At 33.5% G+C, this 22,360-nt stretch overlaps 1 protein-coding gene and 1 non-coding gene across 2 annotated transcripts; both read left to right on the top strand.

The window, feature by feature from the left end:
• Positions 1-63: 63 nt before the first annotated feature.
• On the top strand, positions 64-15,583 carry LOC105668653 (collagen alpha-1(XI) chain-like). The gene is made up of 18 exons (XM_067351877.1): positions 64-1,539; positions 2,474-2,674; positions 3,100-3,404; positions 3,526-3,735; positions 3,966-4,518; positions 4,752-4,993; positions 5,090-5,287; positions 5,599-6,066; positions 6,148-6,192; positions 6,828-7,286; positions 7,419-7,580; positions 7,812-7,973; positions 8,052-8,429; positions 9,316-9,585; positions 9,850-10,487; positions 10,703-10,863; positions 11,183-11,367; positions 11,800-15,583. The coding sequence occupies exons 1-18, from the start codon at positions 1,398-1,400 to the stop codon at positions 12,163-12,165; spliced, it is 5,145 nt and encodes a 1,714-aa protein (XP_067207978.1). The 5' UTR covers positions 64-1,397; the 3' UTR covers positions 12,166-15,583.
• TRNAV-UAC (transfer RNA valine (anticodon UAC)) lies at positions 13,155-13,227 on the top strand. Its single transcript has one exon. It is a non-coding gene; the product is annotated as a tRNA-Val (tRNA).
• Positions 15,584-22,360: the final 6,777 nt, after the last annotated feature.

Here is a 22,360-nt window from a genome sequence, read left to right as displayed (position 1 = left end):
AGAGTTGATTTTTTGGTTGTAGGCAATGTAGAGAAAGTATGTACTGTTAGGAGCCAATGGACGTCTCATCGCGTCTAAGAAACATTCATTTGATTTGACATTGAATCGCATTACTGAATAAAATAAGTAATACAACTCAATGATAAATCAGACTTTTCTTTGCTTGAACTTTTCTTTTAATTATTTCAATATTTAAAAAATTATAATAAATTTTTGTTAACAATTTTTGTTTTTATGTTAATTAAATAATAAAATTGTATTGCTATGTATTGTTATTATCAAAATCTATTTTTTACAAGTTATAAATAATTGTATTAAAATATATACAAATACCAACATATCTAAAAAAAATTAAAGAAGCAATATATGTTTTAAAATAATAAAGATTTCTATACAAAGTATAAGATATGCTAAGTTTAAAGAACTTTGATGACTTATTCATAAAAATAGAAATCATTGATTAATTATTAATAGAAATAAAACTTATTAATCAAAATAAGATCAAAACTTTTTTAAATATATCAAGTTTTCATGTGACGCACTCAAGAGAAGGAAAGCTATTGAGATGTTAATCAAAATGTACGTAATCAATGAAGATATAAGACGTTAAATGTTTATATGAGTACGTAATGCTTCGGTCATTGACCACTATATTTATCGATGTGTACAGAATGTTTTTTAAATATTTCTATAAATATAGGCAATTATAGTAAAATAAAAAAATAATTTTTTTACATGAATTAAAATTAAAGAAAGAAAAAATAATTCGCAGAAGTTTTTCGACAAAATTCTTATCTTAAAAATATGTAATTATAGAAATTTGCAGGATAAGAGATATATTTTACAATTTAATTACTTTTGCAAACAACTGATACCTATATTTTCAATATTATTATAAAAGCAATAAATTTTTTAATTCAACAATTACATCGCCCTGCTAACGATTTGCCATGCGCTGTACGAATCAGTGTCAATAAAAGAGATGCGGAATCGTCATTAAGAAGCATATGTGCGGAATGCGTACGCGTCATCTAAGCGACAGTTGCATGCGTACGTATGTATAGTATGCTTGCATTACAAGACGAGGAAACTAGGTTGTCAAAGGGACAAGCAGATTACAAGAGAGAGAGAGAGAGAGATTTGGTGAAAAAAAAAGAAAGAATATAATACATTTTTGAGTATTCATTAAAGTATTATGTCAATCTGGAGAATAGGGAATGTTGACTGGAAAGATAAAGAATCAAAGTAATAATAAAAAGAAGAGAAGGGGTTTTTTAAACCGTGGATTTGTGGTGTTGCATGCCTGGCGATCTTGGTCTGCGGATAGTCGGTGTATCGCGAGTGTATAAAGCATTTCGAAAATTCAAGGAAATATGTTCTGATGACAAGAAGATACCATGCGGGCACGAGACAACGTGAAATGGCAATGGAGAATGCCGCAACCCTCGTGGATTATGTATTTTGTCCAGCTACTGTTTCTAATATTGATTACATCCGGTCTTCAGCCAACAACGGCGGATATCACACTGCGAGATATGAGTAAGCAAGTTAATATGCAATATGTATAAATTGGTACGAAATATATTAATAAAATATTAATAAAATATTCCGCTTTTAACATTGTAGTTAACAATTTGTTTTCGTTAATTTGGAATTAATTCTCTCTTAACAAAATATTCGAGCACTGAGAATCGTCTATTAATTAACATTATGTTCTTAACTTATATTTCAACAATAAGAGAAGCCTAATTTGAGTTTATATCAGCTTCTAATATTTTTAATTATTGTCATTTGTTTAAATATAAATTTTCTTTTAATAATTATGCTTTTTGCTATTATTTAAAATGCTATTTATATTTTTTAATGAACATGCTCCGCGAACAATATTAATACAATTCAATATAATTGAATACAGAAATATCTTTCTATACGTCTGGCCAGAATGCTGAAATACCACTTTTCAATTTATTATCGGTCAATCTATTTCTAAATAATGTCTATTGCGCCAATTAACACACATATATGTTGCATGCAAAGTTGCATGTTGCAGACGAGTGGCATTTTCTGGAATTAATTCCAGACGTTCATTCAAACAATTTGAGTTACAACCAGTGGGTTCATGGGTTATTAGGTTTCTAGTCGTTCGTTATGCCTATTGTATCTATATAGTCGTTTCTATATTTACTCTTGTGCTAGTTATTTAATCGTTATACAAAAAAAGAAAAGATAAATATATGATTTATATTAAGAAGTTTAAAAGGATCAAGTAGATAATGTTTTTGAAATAAAATCTATGTTTATTAATGAGCGATTTCTACAAGAGAGTATAACTATAGAATATTATAAAAATAATTTGAAAAGATTCAGAGCAACAGAAAAATTTCAAATAAATACGGTTCACTGGCTGCTACAACGAAGTTTCACGAGCTCATTTAAACATAATTTTTTTAGTTTAATTGTAATTTTATTTCAGCAAAGTACGTTGGGAATTTAATCGAAGCCACAAGAATACAAGAGGAACCTTCCGTGACGACAACGCAAAGTCGTTGTAGAAATAGCAGTTTTGCATACAATATTTCGGAAACCACAACCCTGATGGCTCCTATTAGTTCGCTATTTCCGTCCGGTTTACCACGGGATTTCTCTATTTTAATTGTTGCAAAGCCAGAAGCTAGTGAGTCAATACAATAATAATTATTTATTATCTTTACTTTAATGAAAATGCTATTAATAATAACAATATTATTAATTATAATTCAATAAACCCTGTGTTTATGCATCTGACGCATTTAATACAGTAAGTGTGTTTAATTATTTAACATTATTAATAGACACACACAATGCCGCGAAATTGTGCGGTGTGCGATTGTGTGCAAAACAGCAATATAATCAATTATCTGACAAACTTTTGCACGCATCTGATAGATATTTTATACACAATAAATTATTGTCAATTTTTCTATTCTTACAAAACTAATTGAACTGTCACAGTATAAAAATATTTCTTGAGTTTTGAAGTTGTTTAAACGGTTGCCAAATCTTATAAAAATTGCACTAACAAGATCATCATTAAACAGAAAATTGTTTAAATGTCTGTAGATGACCCCGCGCCACTTCTCACCATCTACGATTATAGCAACAAAGAACAATTGATTCTTTCATTGGGTCGCGATATCAATATCCTTTACGGCATCGATTCGGATGACGAGGAAACGTCGATTTCTTTTGGCGTTGATATTTCTGATGATGAGTGGCATCGATTGGGAATTAGCATCAAAGGTGACTCCGTTACAATTATTCTCGATTGCGACAGACATATCACAAAGAAGCTACAAAGAAATCAGAAGAAAATGATTACAGGGATCGTCATGATCCGGCAGCAACTTAGCGGCGACTTGTATTTGGTGAGCAAAAAAGTTGCAACGATATTAAACCAAAAATAAATTTTGGTTTTGCTAAAATTAGAAGGATTGATAAAGCATTTATTTTATACAATCTTTTTTTATTATTCTGTTATTTAAATAGGGAGGTCTCGAGATGCTGATGATTGCTCCAAATCCAGATGCAGCTTATGAAATCTGCACTGCATTTGCGCCAAACTGTAAATACTTATCACGGTTGGATTATAGTTCTTCTTTGCACATTAACGGAGATAATTATGAAAAGAAAAACGAGACAGGCTCGAATAAAGATGATTTCTACCTTTTGTCTCATAATTCTACAACAGAACATCCCGTAAGAATGAATAAATTAATAAAAAACCTATCAAAAGTCATAAAAATATCTCGAAATTGGATTCAATTATCATATTAATTTTTTTTCTGTACATACTTATAAAAATTATAGTTTTGATTAGCTTAACAAGATATCACAAATATTATAAACTTTTTTATTTTATAAAATTATTTATATTTATATATCAAAATAGTTATGTAAGCATTTTTATCTCATATTCTATACTTCAGACACCTTATCAAGTAGAAACGACGACGACAACTGCATTTGTGTATGAAACGGATTCGAACTATCGACAGAATTATGGAATACCGACAATTGATCCTTACAATGGAACAGAATGGAACAATCAACAGAATTATAGAATACCAACGATTGATTCTTACGATGAAGAACATCTTCGTAGAACGCATAATAAACAAGATTATATTATTAGAGGCCCATCAGGACCTCGTGGATTTCCCGGACCGCCGGGAACACCCGGGCCTCCAGGAAGGAAAGGCGAACAAGGTCATGATGGACTTCCTGGACAGCAAGGTGTGCCCGGTCCGCCAGGTAATGTCTTTGTGATACCCTCGTTGAGTCGACAAGGCAACGAAAAAGGACCGGACTCGTTGACCGAAATGCTAAGCCAAATGATATCGCAGCACATGCTCGCGATGAGAGGCATAGAGGGTCCGATGGGCCTCACGGGCATTCCGGGGCCTCAGGGACCATCTGGACTTCAGGGTCAAAAAGGAGAACCCGGCGACATCGGCGAATCTGGACCTAGAGGGGAAATAGGTACGGAATAATAAGTATGAATTTTATAGAAAAAACCGAAGAGAGAGCTAAAAGCGTTAAATACAGAAATTTATTCTGCAAAATTATCGAATCCTAATTTTTATATTTTTTTTCTTTAATTTACTTTTGATAAAAGTCTTGTGAATAATTAAATTTTGCATAATAAATTATTGATTGATTTCCTTGTAATTCATTTATTATTCATAAGAGTAAAAGCAATAGATTTTTCACAGGAAGTCCTGGAAATCCTGGCAGAGAGGGTAGAAGGGGTCGCCCTGGCCGAGACGGTGAACGTGGTCTCAGTGGGCCACCAGGAATAAAGGGCGAACAAGGACCGATAGGATTGCCTGGTCTGCCTGGTGATAAAGGCGAACGGGGAGTTGCGGGAATACCCGGCGAGCCAGGTTTACCAGGCCATGAAGGAATGCAAGGTGAAGACGGTCCCCCTGGTCTGCCGGGTCTACCTGGTGAAATGGTATATTAAAAGCATTGTTATATGTATAATATATATAGAGAAATAAAAAGAGAGAGAGAGAGAGAGTAAAAACATTTTCAATATCATATTTAATAGGGTCCGAGAGGATTTATTGGGCCCAGAGGTTTCCCCGGACTACCAGGTAATCCCGGTGTTTCTGGAAACGAAGGCCCACCAGGTGCCAAAGGAAACACTGGTCCACCAGGTCCACCCGCTGCTCCGGGTCAGCCTGGGCCTGCAGGCCCGATAGGACCACTTGGGCTTCAAGGTCCACCAGGGCCAATTGGTTTAGTTGTAAGCTAAAGAATACTGAAAGCTTTTGCTAATACCAATGTTAAAGATTTTATATTGTATATAATTTTTTGCCTTTTACATTCTTAATATTTTATACAGTTTGCTAATTACTTATAGTTTCTTAATCTTACAAGTCAATCAATTTTTCAGCAATTTCGAGAAATATTAAATGCATTAAAATATATAACATGTTTTCGAAATTACGTATTATCTGTTAATTTAAAAAATTTTTAAACTGTTTTAATTTAAAAAAAAATTAAAAGCTTTGGCATTATAATTTTTTAAATATCTGTATTACATTTTATCAAAAGGGTCCACAAGGTAAGCCTGGTATTCCTGGTCTTCCGGGTGCAGACGGATCTCCTGGTCTTCCGGGTAATCCTGGAATACCCGGAGTGAAAGGTGAACAAGGACCATTAGGACCGCAGGGTCCAGTCGGCTTTCCGGGTGTACGGGGTGTGAAAGGCGATGACGGGCAGCGTGGTTCGCCGGGCGAACGCGGTGAAAAGGGCGAGAGAGGTTTGGAGGGAGAAAAGGGTGACATTGGAGCAAAAGGTGAGCCTGGAGTACCGGGGCCGCAAGGAATTCCAGGCCTTGAAGGATTGGAAGGATCTAAGGGCTTCGAAGGGCCTCGTGGTGAAACTGGATCTGCCGGCCCGCCCGGCGAAAAAGGGAAGATAGGCATGCCTGGATTTGCCGGATATCCTGGAAATCCTGGAGAGAAAGGAGATAGAGGGCAATCGGGAGCACAAGGCTCTAGCGGCGATAAAGGAGAAAGAGTAATTTGTTGATATTAATAGAAAATGTATAATCTTCAGTATTGATTTTTGTTAAATATTATTTCTTTCTTTTTTTTGTAGGGAAGCAGCGGATTGCAGGGAGAACGTGGTGAATTAGGACCGAGGGTAAATTTTTATTGCAATATAACTTTTCACACTTCTGAATTTTTACGCACTAATTTCCTGAATTTTCTATTAGAAATATTTTACGAGTTAATTAATATAAAATATCTCAACATAATAAATTTTTGTCAATGTAAAATATAAAATAATATTATAATTGTAAGAAATTATTTTATTTTAATCATTAAAAAGTTTCTAAAAAGCAACATTCAGACATTGTTTATAAATAAAGAGTTACTATGCTTTAGCAAGAAATTTACTAGTGAATTTTAATATTATTTTCACTAGAGTTGAAAAGATTATTTTGCTATGCATTACATAGAATACTTATAAAACAATGGAAAATATGCTGGTTGATGCTAATAGTTATATTACAGTGGTTAATAAAAATTCTATCAAAAAGATTATAACTAATTTTTGTTCTCCTCTTAAAATATAAAAAGGAGAAACCATGTATACATTCATAAACTAACGTATACATAAGCATCTCTAGCGATGGCATCTTGCTAAAACAAGACAAGATGGGTTTTCAAAAATATGCCAAATTATTTCTCAATAATAATAACTTCTTTTATTAACACTTCTATTAACAGCTGATATATCAATAATATCAATTAATTTAAATTAATGTTGTACAGGGTTTTAGAGGAACTCGTGGTAGAAGAGGCGCGGAAGGATTGCCAGGACCAAAGGGTGACACCGGTCAGCCAGGACCACCAGGATCATCAGGCGAAATCGGCTCTCCTGGTGTTGAAGGTTTGCGCGGATTTATAGGACTGCCGGGCCCACCAGGTCTTGACGGGAAGGATGGTGTATCAGGACCACCTGGCGAGCGCGGGCCAATAGGAGAAACCGGACCCGCAGGGCTTCCGGGAAGTCCCGGTGTTATCGGTCCTCAAGGATCAACTGGAGAATCGGGTCCGCCAGGTGAACCTGGAGCACCTGGTAATCCGGGGCTTCCTGGAGAAACTGGCCCACCAGGTGAACAAGGAAAAGAGGGACTGCCGGGTCCACCCGGTTTGATGGGACCGAAAGGATCACCAGGTTCTATTGGACTGCCAGGATTTCCGGGCGAAAGAGGACTGAGCGGTCCACCGGTTAGTTCTGTTTAAAATAAAATTTACGAAATTATAGATTTATTAATAAATCTTTATATCCAAATTTTTTAACATTATACACATGTTATTTAATATATAATATTTAAAGTATATATAAAGTATAAATTTTAGGGAATACCCGGCTCCAAAGGAGAGATAGGACCTGTCGGAGCTCAAGGACCGTCTGGCGATAAAGGTGCTCAGGGTGATCCTGGTAAAGACGGGCAACCAGGTTTGGAAGGAAAACAAGGATCTAAAGGAAAAAAGGGTTCCATCGGATTTAAAGGCGAAAAAGTAATTATTCAAAGAAGAAAGAATAATATAATATAAATTCTGAAATTGTAAAATTGCGTAACAAACTTTTTTATCAACCAAATATTTAAAAAACTATTAAAGATATAAAAGAACTCTTAGCAAAATAGAGAATTTATATTATATTATTCTTTCTTCTATATGTAATCATAGAAATATAATAGTAAAATATTAAACAATATATAATAAAAAATTTTTTTCGCGATTGAACAGGGTGAGTCTGGACTGCCTGGATCTGCAGGTCATGACGGTCTACCAGGACAACGCGGTTTACCGGGTCCACCTGGACCGGTTGGAATTCCGGGCGAAGACGGCGATAAAGGAAATATCGGCCCACCAGGAGAGAAAGGATTCAAAGGCTCTCAAGGAGAAACGGTACAATAAAGTAATTAAACATAAATAAAACAAACTTACATGCAAATAAATTTTTTAATTTTGCAATTATAACATAAGGGTCCGGCGGGTCCACAAGGGTCACAAGGACTACGTGGTGAGCCTGGTTTAACGGGTCCTTCCGGCGAAAAAGGATTATCAGGGGAAATTGGACAGCGAGGATCAAAAGGCGAGGACGGTTTAATAGGAGCAATTGGACCGGCTGGACCAGCAGGATTGTCTGGTTTACCGGGGTTTCCAGGAGAAAAAGGTGAAATTGGAGATCCTGGAGCGGCTGGACCTATAGGACCACCAGGTGTTCGAGGAGAACAAGGTCGAACAGGACCGAGAGGTCATAAAGGTGCGCCTGGTCCACCAGGTCCGGAGGGTCGCCAAGGTGAAAAAGGAGACAGTGGAATTCCAGGACATCCTGGTACACCAGGAATAGAAGGCAAACAGGTAAAAAATTATACATTGTAATATATTTTTTATTATTACTAGAACAATACAGGCGCGCGCTACGCGCGCGCACTTATTATAATAATTTAATAATTAGGAAATCTAAATATTTAGATAAATTTTTTTTATTTTAAATAACCGTCAAAATAACCTTCGCTATCAAGCTATCAAATTATGGCTGCGTTCCCATTTTGTCTCACTTAGTGCAGTATCCAGTGGCCGCCATTTTGCTGGATACTGCACTGGAGAAGCGTTTTGGTAATTGGGACAAAGTGATTTGGTAATTATTACCAAATATTTGGTGATGGCGACGATGTGATTTGGTAATTATTACCAAATATTTGGTGATGGGGACGATGTGATTTGGTAATTATTACCAAATATTTGGTAATGGGGACGATGTGATTTGGTAATTATCACCAAATATTTGGTAATGGGGACGATGTGATTTGGTAATTATTACCAAATATTTCGTAATGGGGACGATGTGCTTTGATAATTATTACCAAATGTTTGGTAATGGGGACGATGTGATTTAGTAATTATTATCAAATATTTGGTAATGGGGACGATGTGATTTTGTAATTATTACCAAATATTTAGTAATGGGGACGATGTGATTTGGTAATTATTTAAAAAGTGGAAACTTCACGGAACAAAAAATCAAATAAATTATTTAATTTTGACAAGCATTGGATATGTTGTAAAATTGATAAAAAAATAACCAAATCTGAAATGTAATATATTAATGTTAATATATTAATCTAATTAAAATCAAAATTAAAAAAAATTGTATATTTTATGTATTTAGTACGATAATAGAAATAAAAATTTTTAATATAATTAAACATTTTTACTTATGTAGAATTTTTGTATCATATTTAAGGGAGAAAAAGGTCCTTCGGGAGCGAAAGGAGATGACGGCAAGGAAGGACCATCCGGACCACCCGGGCCACGAGGACTGATTGGTTTTGAAGGACCGAAAGGTGATGTTGGAATACCTGGTTTTCCTGGTCCGCCCGGAGAACCTGGTCTCATAGGTGAAAAAGGCGAACCTGGAAAGGATGGTGAAGAGGGTCGAGCAGGCGATCCAGGCATACCAGGTGAAGCTGGGCCACCTGGCAAGGAAGGATTACCGGGTCCTCATGGAAAATCCGTATGAGAAATTTAATTTATTTATTGTGCAAACTCCTCCAAAAATATCAAAATAAAATTTATTATTTTCTAAACAATTTGTGTCTACTTTTGACGTTAGAGGATTCTCTCTTTTTTTCTTTCACTCACTATTTCTTATAAAATATCAAACTAAACATTTAATAACATAAAAAATAAATTTTAATTATCTGTGCATTAGTAAGAGTTATGTTTATGTGATTTTATTAATTTTTAGGTATCCACTAATTTTATTTTGAATTTTCAGGGTCCAGAAGGCCCGGCAGGTCAACAAGGTAACACAGGTTTGCCCGGAGAAAAAGGAGATACGGGCCCGGCTGGAGCACCGGGACTTCAAGGACCTATCGGGTCTCAAGGTCCGCCTGGAACGCTTGGTCTGCCAGGAGAAAGAGGCTTGCCAGGAGTAGCTGGAGAAAGCGGTCGTCCGGGTATTCCAGGTGCCGTTGGTGCTCCTGGAATTATCGGACCGGCTGGTTCGAAGGGTCCGAAAGGTGACCGAGGTCGCAGAGGAAACAAAGGACACTTGGGTGACCTAGGACACGTCGGTATCAAGGGTGATCAAGGAGAGAAGGGAAATAAAGGCGAGAGTGGAGTGCCAGGACCGGAAGGATTGAAGGGAAACTCTGGACCTGCAGGTCCAGTTGGATTTAGAGGGGAACAAGGATCGCTCGGTCCTCTTGGAGTGCCAGGTTTGCCTGGACCTAAAGGAAACGCTGGAAATGATGGAATGCGTGGTAATACAGGTCCGCCAGGCCCGCCTGGTCCGCCGGGTTTACCAGGACCATCTAGCTCACTGGAGCAGCTCAATTTCGGCGACATTATTCCGTCATTGCTGCTTCGAGAAAATGAGTCGAGTAGAAGAAAACGCAACGTTTCAGAAAATATGTATGAATATTATATGTGATTCAATCTAAAATTAAAATTGTAAATTACGTATTTACCCTAAATTACAATTACAACAAATATTAGCTTTTATTCAATTAATTTAAATTCTAAAATTATAAAGAGATTTTATATATAAATATATAAAATTAGGGTAAATACATAATTTAGAATTTTAATATATGACTTGTCGCATTAAATATTTTTAATGTATTTAGGAATGAAGAAGAGAAATTTGATACGAAGTTTTTAGACATATATGCATCGATTTTCAATATACAACAAGAATTGGATCAAAGGCGTAGACCAACTGGTACCAGAGACTATCCGGTGAGAACATGCAGAGATTTATTTTATGGACACTCCAATTTTGAAGATGGTAAGCTCGCTATTATAAACTTTTAAATCGTATATCAAATCAGAGTATTTTAAAGTGTGATGTATTCGTAGTTTTTTGAGGATTAAAATAATATAAAAAATTTTTTGTTAGGAAGGAAATATTATATGTTACTTTATATCTAATAACTTATTAATGTGTGTTATATTCTCGATATAAATTTTTGTTAAGTTTGTATTATTATAAAAACTATAATTTTATTTTAAATTTTTGATGAAAAAGGTTTATAATTATAATTATAATTACAAAATTTTGAAGAAAGCTGTTGTAAAGAATTAAAAATTTATTATACTTTGTACAGGCTGGTATTGGATTGATCCAAATTTGGGCATGCCTGATGATGCTATCTACGTGTATTGCAACATTTCGAACAAGGGTGAAACCTGCATTTTTCCCGATATTCACAGTAGTCAGATGCCGAATATACCATGGAAGAAGGAAAATAATAAAAATGACTGGTATTCACGTTTACGAGGTGGATTCAAAGTAAGAGTTAATGCAATTTTTTGTCTCCAAAGTGTTACTTCTACATTATTTTTACAATTTTTAAACTAATTAGAAATATAGATAGATAAAAAAACGATAATATATCTTGCAGAATTCTCTAGTTTTTGTAACGCTTAATATTGCTGTAAAAATTATATGTAAGATATTTATCCTAACTTTATTTAGTTAAAGATTTAACTTTCTATTTCTAATATCTCTATTTCATGGCAATTTCATTTTTAGTTGTAAATTATTACTAATATATTATTATTATCTAATGTTAATTTATTTATTTTACGTTCAAAACTCTATCACCTCGGCAATTGTCAAAAAATTTTTGTTAATAAATAATGACATAAGTAAATAAAATACAAAATACATAATATGCACGCGAAAACTTTAGCTCTTATATAAGAATAACCATGTTTTCAGATAACTTACGAGACAATTGGAGCAGTGCAGATGAATTTTCTGCAGCTACTTAGTCAAGAAGTCTATCAAAACTTTACATACACGTGTATGAACAGTGTTGCTTGGTACAATAGCAATAACCCGAATAATGGCTACGATCTCTCGCTGCGATTACTTGGCGACAATGACGATGAGTTTTCATACAATGGTTTTAAAATGCAAGTCCTTGTAGATGGCTGTAAAAACCGGAGTGGTAAAACCGAGACCGTGTTTTTAGTTCATACTAAGAACCCGCAACAATTGCCGTTAATCGATTTTTATCCGGTTGACTACGGATTACCACATCAAACATTCGGCTTCGTGGTCGGTCCGGCCTGTTTCAAGTAAACAAATGAACTAATTACGCAATAATTTTTTATACTTTTTTTACTTTATCTCTTCTCGGTATAAAAATAAGTGCAGAAACATGATCTCTAATATGTAAGAAAAGCTAATTGACTTAACGAATCTTTACTACATCTCGATTTAGTCATTATAGAGAAAAGATGTATACGCTGAAACTGTATAATTGATTGGTTTACTTTGATTTTTCAACTTATTACATTAATTTGTGCGTTACTGAATCGTTTAATTAATATTGAAAAAATGCAATTTAGTATACAATTTGTTTTATGCATAAATTTGATTGATCTGTCGATTTATCATCTTAGATAATTTTGCAAAAAATTAACGCAAATTTGTAAAATTATTATGGATTTTATATTATGTCAAATATTTTAACATCTTATGTACCGACTTTTTACAATATTTTTCAATATTTTAAAATATTTTAAGATATTAAGTAAATCCATTAATCTGTGTAAACAATATTACAAATAAAGCATAACATATTAAAGTTTTTCTTTCATTTCTAAATGTATCATGTGTTACAATACCATTTTAATAATGATTTATAAACTTTAATTATATTAAAACATTTATAATGTTACACAACATTTGTTATACAATTAATATTACGTAATTATTTTTTTGTATAAGTTATTTTTTTCTTATTGTTATCATATCATATATAATTATTAATTTTATGATAGCTATATAGCTTACATTGTTATTAGAAAAATAATTAAAACATCACTACGTAAATAATTTATGTAGACGTAATTTTGAAATATGTATTACGAACTGAAACCACTTATATTAGTCGAATTCAAACCTTACTTTAGAAAAAGAGAGAGTCATACTCCATTTAGAAAATCTAGAAAATCTAGAAAAAATATACTCTATCGAAAAAATATACTCAATCAAGATTCAAACCAGTTTATTTTATTAATATTATCTAATCAGGAGTGACAAATTTAAGAAAAGTAAAGCAAGTTGGTTCCGTGGTGTAGCGGTTATCACGTCTGCTTTACACGCAGAAGGTCGCCAGTTCGATCCCGGCCGGAACCACTATTTTTTGCAATTTTTTCTTTTCTCTTACTACTTCAATGTATAACTGTGTACAGGATATATTTCTAATCATATTTTTTTAACTCTTGTGTGAGAAAGAATTAATATCACACGGTAGCTTTTTTTGTTCATTTCTTCTTTGTAACGATAGAAATAATAATTAAAATTTATATGTTGAGGTATGTAAATTATTAATCTGTATTGGAAATATCGATGTGTAAAATGTGTATCGCTACGAGAAAAAGTAATTCCTATCAAATTTCTTTTTCTTTTAAAAAAAAAGCATTATCAATTCTTCTCCAAAAATTTCTACAAATTTTCTAGACGTGTTTGTAAAACTCTGTCATAGATAAAAGATAATTTATTTCAGAAAAGATGTATTTTCTTATAATTATTTGATCACATTTCATTTTCAAGATAAAGAACATTATTACAGTTTAGTGATTTATTTCGAGAATACATTGCATTACTTAATAATATGCTCATTAAAAATAAATAAACATAGATTTCAATGGTTATTTTTCAAGGCGTAAATTTCACATAATACATCCATTTTATTTTATATCTCTCAATACTTTGTTGAAGTATTAATACATAGGAATTAAGTAGATTTAAAATAGTCGATGAAAAAATCGACGGAAATTTCTTCATCGAGTGTTAAGCTAGCCGACGACGTTACATTTATCGGCTCTCGGCGAGGGGACGGAAGTGTGAAAAGATTCGAGTGAAAGATAGGGCGGATCGAAGGAATCTGCGAGAATGGCGAGATATGCGTGGGCGAACCGTGAGAAATCGCAGGTGATATCTTGTCATGGCGGTTGGCGGTTCACACTTCGAGCTCGTTCTTTTTCCGGTGACAAGACAACTGAAGTAACGGCGCAGGGCCGCTTTTAGCGTAAAAACGAACGCGCTAAAGTTCTAACGCTGTGTTGCTCAAAATTTTTTGCGAAGTTGAACAACCAAATTTAATATTATATTATAATAAATAACATAAAATATATAAATATATTAAAATATAATATTAAAATATATATAATTACAAAACATATATCACATTAGTTAAAATATAAAGAGCGTATGATAAAAATGTAAGCGAAAAAAGTATATTATAGAATATTAATAAATATATCAAAAGTCACAAAAAATTTAGAAATTTTACTTTTCTCTTAATGCAATTGTTTGAAAATATACCTACCATAAATCAGACAAAAATCCAGCAGAAACGTATTTAAAAAACGTTTTTTGAACAATTAAGGTATATTTTAAATGTTCTTCATAACAGATATAAAAGTTTCGATGTTCGTCGTGATAAAGCAGCAGTGATAGTCCTGCTGGAGGAAACGGCGTCCCTGGCGTCGAGTGTCTTCCTGCGAAGCGCGGTAAAGAAAGGGGGGATAAAAGGTTTCCTTGTTTAACAAAATATCGTCTCCGAGCCATTAGCCCGACCCGTTACCACTTCAGCGCGATTTTCTGCTCCCGCCGCCGTATTGAGGAGGTACTCGAGGATCTACTGCGGATCCCGCGAGCTATCAAACGCAGACCTGCTTCTTTTCACCCTCCAGAACGACCTTTCTGTGTTGAAATTAACGCCGGGAGAGCCCGATGGCTCCGTGTACTCGATGCTGTCACCGTTAACTCGATCTTTAATTTCCTTCGAAGTGGTCTATTTATTTTATTTTCTCTTTTTAAGGGACACCAATAAATAACTCACGAAAAAAAGTAAACTGCAATCTTATCCTTAAATAACCCAATTCCGTAAATAGTGTGAAACTAGACATTCAAATAAAGACACGTAGGATTCATATTAAAATATTGATAAAACAAAAATTTTACTGATTTGTTTATTATTTATACTGAATATCTACGCAACACCTACATACAATTTTTTAATTAGTTTTTAAAGTTAAATATTTTTATGTTTACATATATCTAAGATTTTTAAGGAAAATTGTATACCTGCAGCACTTATTGATAAATTTGATAAAAAAGAAATTAGTTCTAAATAAAGAAACTTCTCTAGAAGTTAATTGAGCAATTCCTTAATTACAAATGATTAAAATGTATGAAAAACTTTTCCTGTACTAAAATCCTAAAATGTAATAACATCATTGTTTAATGATAAATTTTTCTTTTGGATCTCAAGATTAAGTTTGCAAATCTCAAGGAAGCTCGCAAGTCTCCTAAGTATGGATCATGCATAAAATATCTAATGGACGACGGTCTGATCGCATACATATGCCTCTGAGATGGCGATCATTGATTTCCAGGGAAATAATAAATAAAATATTCAGGAAATACTGTATGCCATTACGCTTGTCTTGCGTAACCGTAACGTCGCCGCGCCGTGAGAAATTGCCAGATGTCACAGTTACTCCTAACATACGGTAACAGAAATCGTATTCCACAACAAGGTCCGTCAAATCTTCATTTAAGGATTAATATTCGCCGAAGTCAATCCAGAGTCTGAATCAATCAACCAATCAATCTATAATTTGAATCGGAAATTATGTAAAGTGATCAATAAACTAAGGATGCTTTCCTGTAAAGAACATTAGTTGATACACGTCGACTTGTAGAATAATTTTCACAGTCTTATATCATAATATCATCTTTAATATAATTTTAAAATGCTACATAGATTTAGAATTGCCAAATCTTTGCCTAGATCGTAATTATAAATTTAAAATCGTACTTAATTACAATCTTGAATATAAAATCGGATTATGAATTCCAGAAATCGAATAATATTTGATATCGACTGAATTGAAATATTTCCGGCTACTAAATCTTTAACTACTAAAAATTTACTTTATAAATCTTGTAAGTCAAAGTTTTCTGTGATTCCAGATTTTTATGTTAACGAGAAATCTTCAAATTTTCTCTAACTTATTTTCATTTTTATTACTTTTATTATTTTTTTTTTTATTTATATTACTTTGTACTTTTTTTCCTCTATTTCCTCTTTTTGCATCTACATATATGTGATTATTTTCGTGTGCTGAAAAGAATTCGATTTCAAGATAAAATAAATTTCCTCCGCACTTTTCCCTTCTATACCTCTCCTTCTCGCTCTTTCATACGATTCGCTCGATAACGCCATTCGACCCTGGCAGCTCTAGGCGATTAGTCGGCGAGAAGCCAGCAAGAGTCGTGCGAATTGACTTTCGTGCTCTTGTCAGGCAAAACCATGTGGAGAGGGGAGACAGGAAGCTACCGATTCGATCGTGGGGTTGCGCTCTCGTTCGATCCCTGCGAGGATCATGAAATCCGGCCCCGCCCGTCGACCAATCGTCGTCGCTGGTCGACGTCTCGCGCACGTGCCGTCGTGTCGACGGACAGCGCGTCCGCCCAGCCGCGAACTCGGGCGATGATAATCCTTATGTCTGACATCCTTTACCTCCTCTCCTCCGCAGCCTCGACGTCCTCCTACACCGTCTAACTCGTCTGAACGCGGCGAACGCGGTTCGATTGTAACAGACAAAAATTACGAGTTATATGTATCCCGTACGCATACGCGAGTTGACGTTTTGCCTTTCGACGCGATAAAAAGCGATCATCGGAATGCGCGATTAAAACACTTTCGCAGACGAGATCGGGATCGATAATAATTTAGCGGTGTTGCGAGGAATACATTGCGACTGTATCTAGTGATTCTGCATTGGGTAGATTTTTGTGCGAATTCTCATCGTGCGGTGTTATTATGACACGAGTTTGATCACGTGCCGGTGTAAACTCATTCTGATTGTTAGGTAATTAAATCATGTACTACGATTGATGTGTACGATTGATTCGAGTGTTTTCTAACTTTAAGGATTAATCCAATTATATTAGAATAGTTACATCAGTAAATGATCTATGAACGGATTCATATTTGCAAAATTATAATAGAGTAAAGCAAATTATGTTTAGCACGTACTAGAATCAGTTTGTTCCTGTAATCAAATTTTTAAAGTTTCTTCTTTGAATTCAAAGGAAAGTGAACTTGTTGCTCTAATTTAAAATATTATAATGACATTTAATTTATTAAAGTCAAATTGACTTTATTGTAGTTAACCAAGTTATATGTTGAGAGTTAATTGTCGCGTGTTGTACGTTTTGTAATCAAATGAGATTGCTCTAAATCATTTTAAGATTAAAAATAGTATATTTTTGTATGTTAGCTCTCAAGATATTAGTTATATGATACCATATTACATATTTTATAATTTCTATAGAACAGAAAAATATCGTATACAACACGAGTTGTATTTTCTGGAGAATACATTATTAAAGTTTAACGCAAATATAATGAAATATTATCTTTTATTACTCTCCCATGATGTGTTGTTAAAAAAATTTTAATTGTTAAATTGAGGACATTAAAATATCTTTGTATTGCCCATGAAGATCGCTGAGCTAATTGAAGATCAATAAATCACAGTGAAAAGAAAAAAATTTCTTCTTTTCTCGGAAACTCGGAATTTAATACAAGTAAGTACAATATCGCTGATAGTGATATAAATGTGATAATAGTACAAAAAGGATAGTAATTATATTATTGATAATATTCAAATATAAAAATTTTAAAAGTAGTACTTAAACATTTTTAATCAAGTTAATTTTTTCTATACTGCAATTTAGTGCTGTTTAAAAGAACTATTAGAAACTACTTGTTAAGTCTGACAAAAAATGTGGTGAATCTATTATAATCAGAACTTTATACTGGTTAATATCTTGTTACAAATAAATTAAAATTTTTTATTGGCATTAAATAAAGAAATCTAATATTAGAAAATTTGTAAGTATTACTTTTAAAATTTTTACGAGTACGTATCTATTAAATATATTATTACATATTTATCATGTTTATTATTGAATTGTTTTTTGTTAATATACCTACTAAAAAATTTCAATTGCACGCATTTTATTGATGTAAATTTCTGCTTAGCAGACAGCGCAATTTTTAGTTATAATTAAATGTCGCGCTTCACAGAATCTGCATCAACAAATTATTTTTTAAATCCTTTTTTGCACGTATCTCTTAAAATTACATTTTTATACTGTTATATGTTTGAAATTAAAATAGTAATTTTCTAAAAAAATGTTTCTAAACAAATAGAATAGAATATCCTGTGTGAATCGATTGCCTATAATTCGATTGCCACGATCGCATATAAATTCTAATAGGAATAAGCTTCTATATTTTTGCATAATCTATTATATACTATTCGAAAAAAAGACTAAGAAAAAATATAAAACGAGGATAAAATATGGTAAAATTGCTGATCCGCGCGAGAATTGTCGGTTTAACCATCAACTAACTTTCTCAAAATGGAATCAACGTATCGATGGTGTGATTAACGGGTGACACGTGTCACAGTCACGCCGCTTACCGGTATAGTCACCCATGAGTACACGCACCTGTAAACTCGGTTTTCCGGCGGTCGCGCGTGCAATTATCGTGCCGCAATACCTGTCATTACCAGCCCGGCGCATATGTTAGAAAAAAAGCAAACGTTAATGTGAGAAGGGGTGAGAGGAGAGAGGAGAGTAGAATTTCCGTCCAGTCTTTGATACCTCAACTCAACAATTATGTTTGTTTTACGCGGACGTTATTACATAAGCCAATGTTAGGTTTCACACCTTTTTCTTTTTGCATGGCCCGTTACGCACCGTTGCAAATTAAAGCATTCTTACCTTTTATTTAATATGCATTTAGGCGCGATCCTGCACAAACTTTATTACTGCTTTGCACGCGATAATATTTTACACGTCTCTTCGCGCAACGCATCTGTTATGTATAAATGTAGAATAAAATGTTTCACATATTATTTGTATACCTATTAGATTACTTTTTGTACATTTAGTACAAAAATTTCAAAAAATAATATTTTAAAAAGATACGATTGTGGTTTTCGGCTTTTAATTTGACGGAAATAAGAAAAGTACACGATAAAGTCGCTAGAATTTATATAAATCACGGAGAAAGAAGATTCATGAAAGTCATATCGTAATTTTTCAAAGATCTGCCGCTATCGATGCTACATATACATGGACACATGAATACGGCGTGGATGTCGTGCACATGTAGCTAAACGTGTCACGCAATCACTGCCGAACCATGCGAAGCGCGCACGTGTGCGCGGCTAATCGTAAATAGAATCGGGTGAAAAAACGCGACCGCCGTCATTAACTTTGGTAATCGTTGGAACCCTCCCGGTTCCGGCACTTGATTATCCAAACACCGAGAATATGGTCCGGATAGAATTATGCGAAACATCGTCTACTCGTTAACACTCGCTGATTTTTATAAATAAAATCGCATCTTATTACACACTCGATTGCACTCGATCGTGTAAGAATAATATAAAAATTATTTTAAAAAATTATTAATAATATACAAAAATTATATAGCTTTCAAACAAATCAGACAATTATGTTTAGGTTTTGTGTAGAAATATTAGCTTTGTGTTTAAATATTTAAGATAATAAAATAAATAATAAATAATCTGTGAAATTTTTGTCAATGGTTTCGTCAATGTTTTAACTCATGTAACTCATATATTCTTAAGTGTCTATGCAAAAAACATTTACAATGATTTATTATTACATCTGAATTTTGTTCAAAAGTAAAGTGGTATTTTCCTTGTAATTTTTAATCACGCATTTTGTTTCTGACGGAATTATGCGTGTCATTTTGATACAGTTGACTTATTATTCACAAAGCGTTGATACTCACTAATTATTGTAATTAATTTTCCCCAACAGAAGATTTACCTGTTACGATCCATTGTGTCGCGTAAGTAATTCTCTTGCGGGATCGATTATTATTCACGAGTCATTAATTGTATTGCAACCCCTTAGATATAACAAAGTCACGTCAGCCGACTCGACGTAAGCCCATGCTTACGTAAAACCGAATCATTAAAAATTAATCGTAGTTCTCGGGAGCACACGAAGAAGGGAAACCTTGAACGGCGGGTGATACGCCTTTGTCGACGAAGATTGACAATATGTATTTTGATATGCAAATAAAAAATTATACATAAATTCATAAATTACGAGAAGAAAAAATAATATATCTACAAATATAGAAATTTGATTTTAATGGATTAATATCCTCTTTCAGGGTTTCAGAATTAATTTTGCCCACAATTTAAATAATTTTGTAACTATTTATAATTCTTATTTTGGAAAGAAATAAAGAAATAATTATGCTATGCTATGGTTAAACTAAATGCATAACAATGGTTATTAAGGTTTATTATAAAATTAAAATAAACAAGCATAACCAACTTTTTTTGTAACGATACATGTAGGCCCATGTACAAATCAAGTCGAAGAATGAAACGTCACTATTGTGATGCCAATGCAAAGTAAAATTAGGAAATGTTCCAGGTGAGACTTACCCAGCAACGTCACGACACGTGTCATGCAGACAGAATGCGGGATTTTTAACACCATGTGTTTTTTTTCTCAATGAACTCTCTTTGTGCCTCCCTATTGTATTTCAATAACACGACGCGAGTCGCATGGAGCTAATCAAATTAAAAAGCCAATCGAAGGGATGTGAAACACTAGTTAATTCTGATTTCTTAGCAGGATAATGATGGAATTTTTTCATATTTCAAACTTTTGTTAATAATAAAAGAAAGATAGCAGGTTTTTATTTGTTTATATGTACGCGATGTTAAATGTAGTTTTGGTACGCTGTAGAATAACATGCAAAATTTGTTTTGTTATAAGTGAATACTTGATTGTATTTTTAGAAATCCTATTTAATGCGCTTCGTAAATTTCCCACGAAATATATTTCCTATATAACTGCAGACTCATTTACAAGTTGAAATAGTCTCTTGAAATGATCGCTATCACATTTTAGTAAAGTATTATTTTATGTACCTGTATTATTTCTATTTATTATTCTAAATTTGTTATACTATTGAATCATAATTTTGTGACAGTTATTTAAATGTTTACCTCCCCCTCTCCATTGTGTTACAATAAATAACTGTACAATATATTAAATTAGTTCGCAACTTTTGTTCGCAGCTGCGCCTCAAAATTTCACAAAGTTATTTGTACCATATATCGCGCTGCTGGCAATCGATCAGCATTTTTTATGCGAAAGGACGCACATGACGTGACGTAGAAAAAAATTTGCATGTGTCCTGCTGTGCATGCCACTGACACCTTGCAGCATCGTCGCGTTCAAAACTATCGAAAAGTCATCGGATTGATATTAGACGAGCATTTGCAAGCGCAAACTGCGCCACGCTTGTCGAACCTTGCGTGATCGATGGACTTGCGTTAAATTCTTTCCATAAATACAACAGCCGTTGACACTTGCAAGAAAATATATGAAACATTTTTTGTCACAACTTTTTTAATAGTCAACTTAAAGTATTTTTATAACATTTATATTCTGAATTCAGAATTCTATTAAAATAAAATCTAAATTAAATTGAACAAAGAATCGTTATTTTATTCGCATCTCTGAAATGACATTTAGTTATTTATTCATTCTTTGAAAGAACTTATAAAGATCATTGATTTTGTTAATTCTATTAATAAAATTTGTATTTAATTATAAAGTTAATGATAAAATTAAAAAATTAAAAATACGATGCTACATAATTTTATACAAAATTATGCTAAAGTTGTTTTATTGTATAAAGTTAACTTGATCAAAATTTTGCGAAATTAACCAAGAAAGTTTTTCGGATACTATTAAACACCCCGCATTTTTTTCTTTTGCCTCTTTTTTTATTGCAACTTTATTGCAATTTGCAATTTTTCTTTTTTATTCTCTTTTCTCCAGAATTTAGTGGCATAGTCTGCGCGTTTTAAGAGAGGGCGGAAAATCTGACTACGTGTTCGACTCATTCCCGTCGCGACTCTTGACGTAACGCGACATATGTTACATGCGTGCGTGAGCGATGTAGCACGCGTTCGCAAACAGGGTTAAATAATACGCCCCGTGTAATTGCACACCGGTACACCATACGTGGCTACAATATGCCGAGCCGGCGTTAACCGGCTAAAGAAGAGGGTGGAGAAGAGCAAAAAAGACAAAAAAAAAACAATGACTCCCTTTGTTTTTCTATATCAATCTTTTTTTTATATACTAATTTGCAATTTATTAATTGTTTAAC

The sequence above is a fragment of the Linepithema humile genome, chromosome 3 (genome assembly GCF_040581485.1).
Source record: "Linepithema humile isolate Giens D197 chromosome 3, Lhum_UNIL_v1.0, whole genome shotgun sequence".
Classification (NCBI taxonomy): Eukaryota; Metazoa; Arthropoda; class Insecta; order Hymenoptera; family Formicidae; genus Linepithema; species Linepithema humile.
Note: the sequence above shows the minus strand (reverse complement) of the source record. Positions and strands in the feature narration are given on the sequence as shown.

What these genes read in the sequence shown, in the direction of transcription:
- LOC105668653 (XM_067351877.1), top strand. Translation starts at nt 1,398, where the DNA reads ATGCGGGCACGAGACAACGTGAAATGGCAATGGAGAATGCCGCAACCC. An exon ending in TCGGATTTAAAGGCGAAAAA is followed by an intron (nt 7,581 to 7,811) that starts GTAATTATTCAA and finishes GCGATTGAACAG; the next exon opens with GGTGAGTCTGGACTGCCTGG. An exon ending in GTTTACGAGGTGGATTCAAA is followed by an intron (nt 11,368 to 11,799) that starts GTAAGAGTTAAT and finishes CCATGTTTTCAG; the next exon opens with ATAACTTACGAGACAATTGG.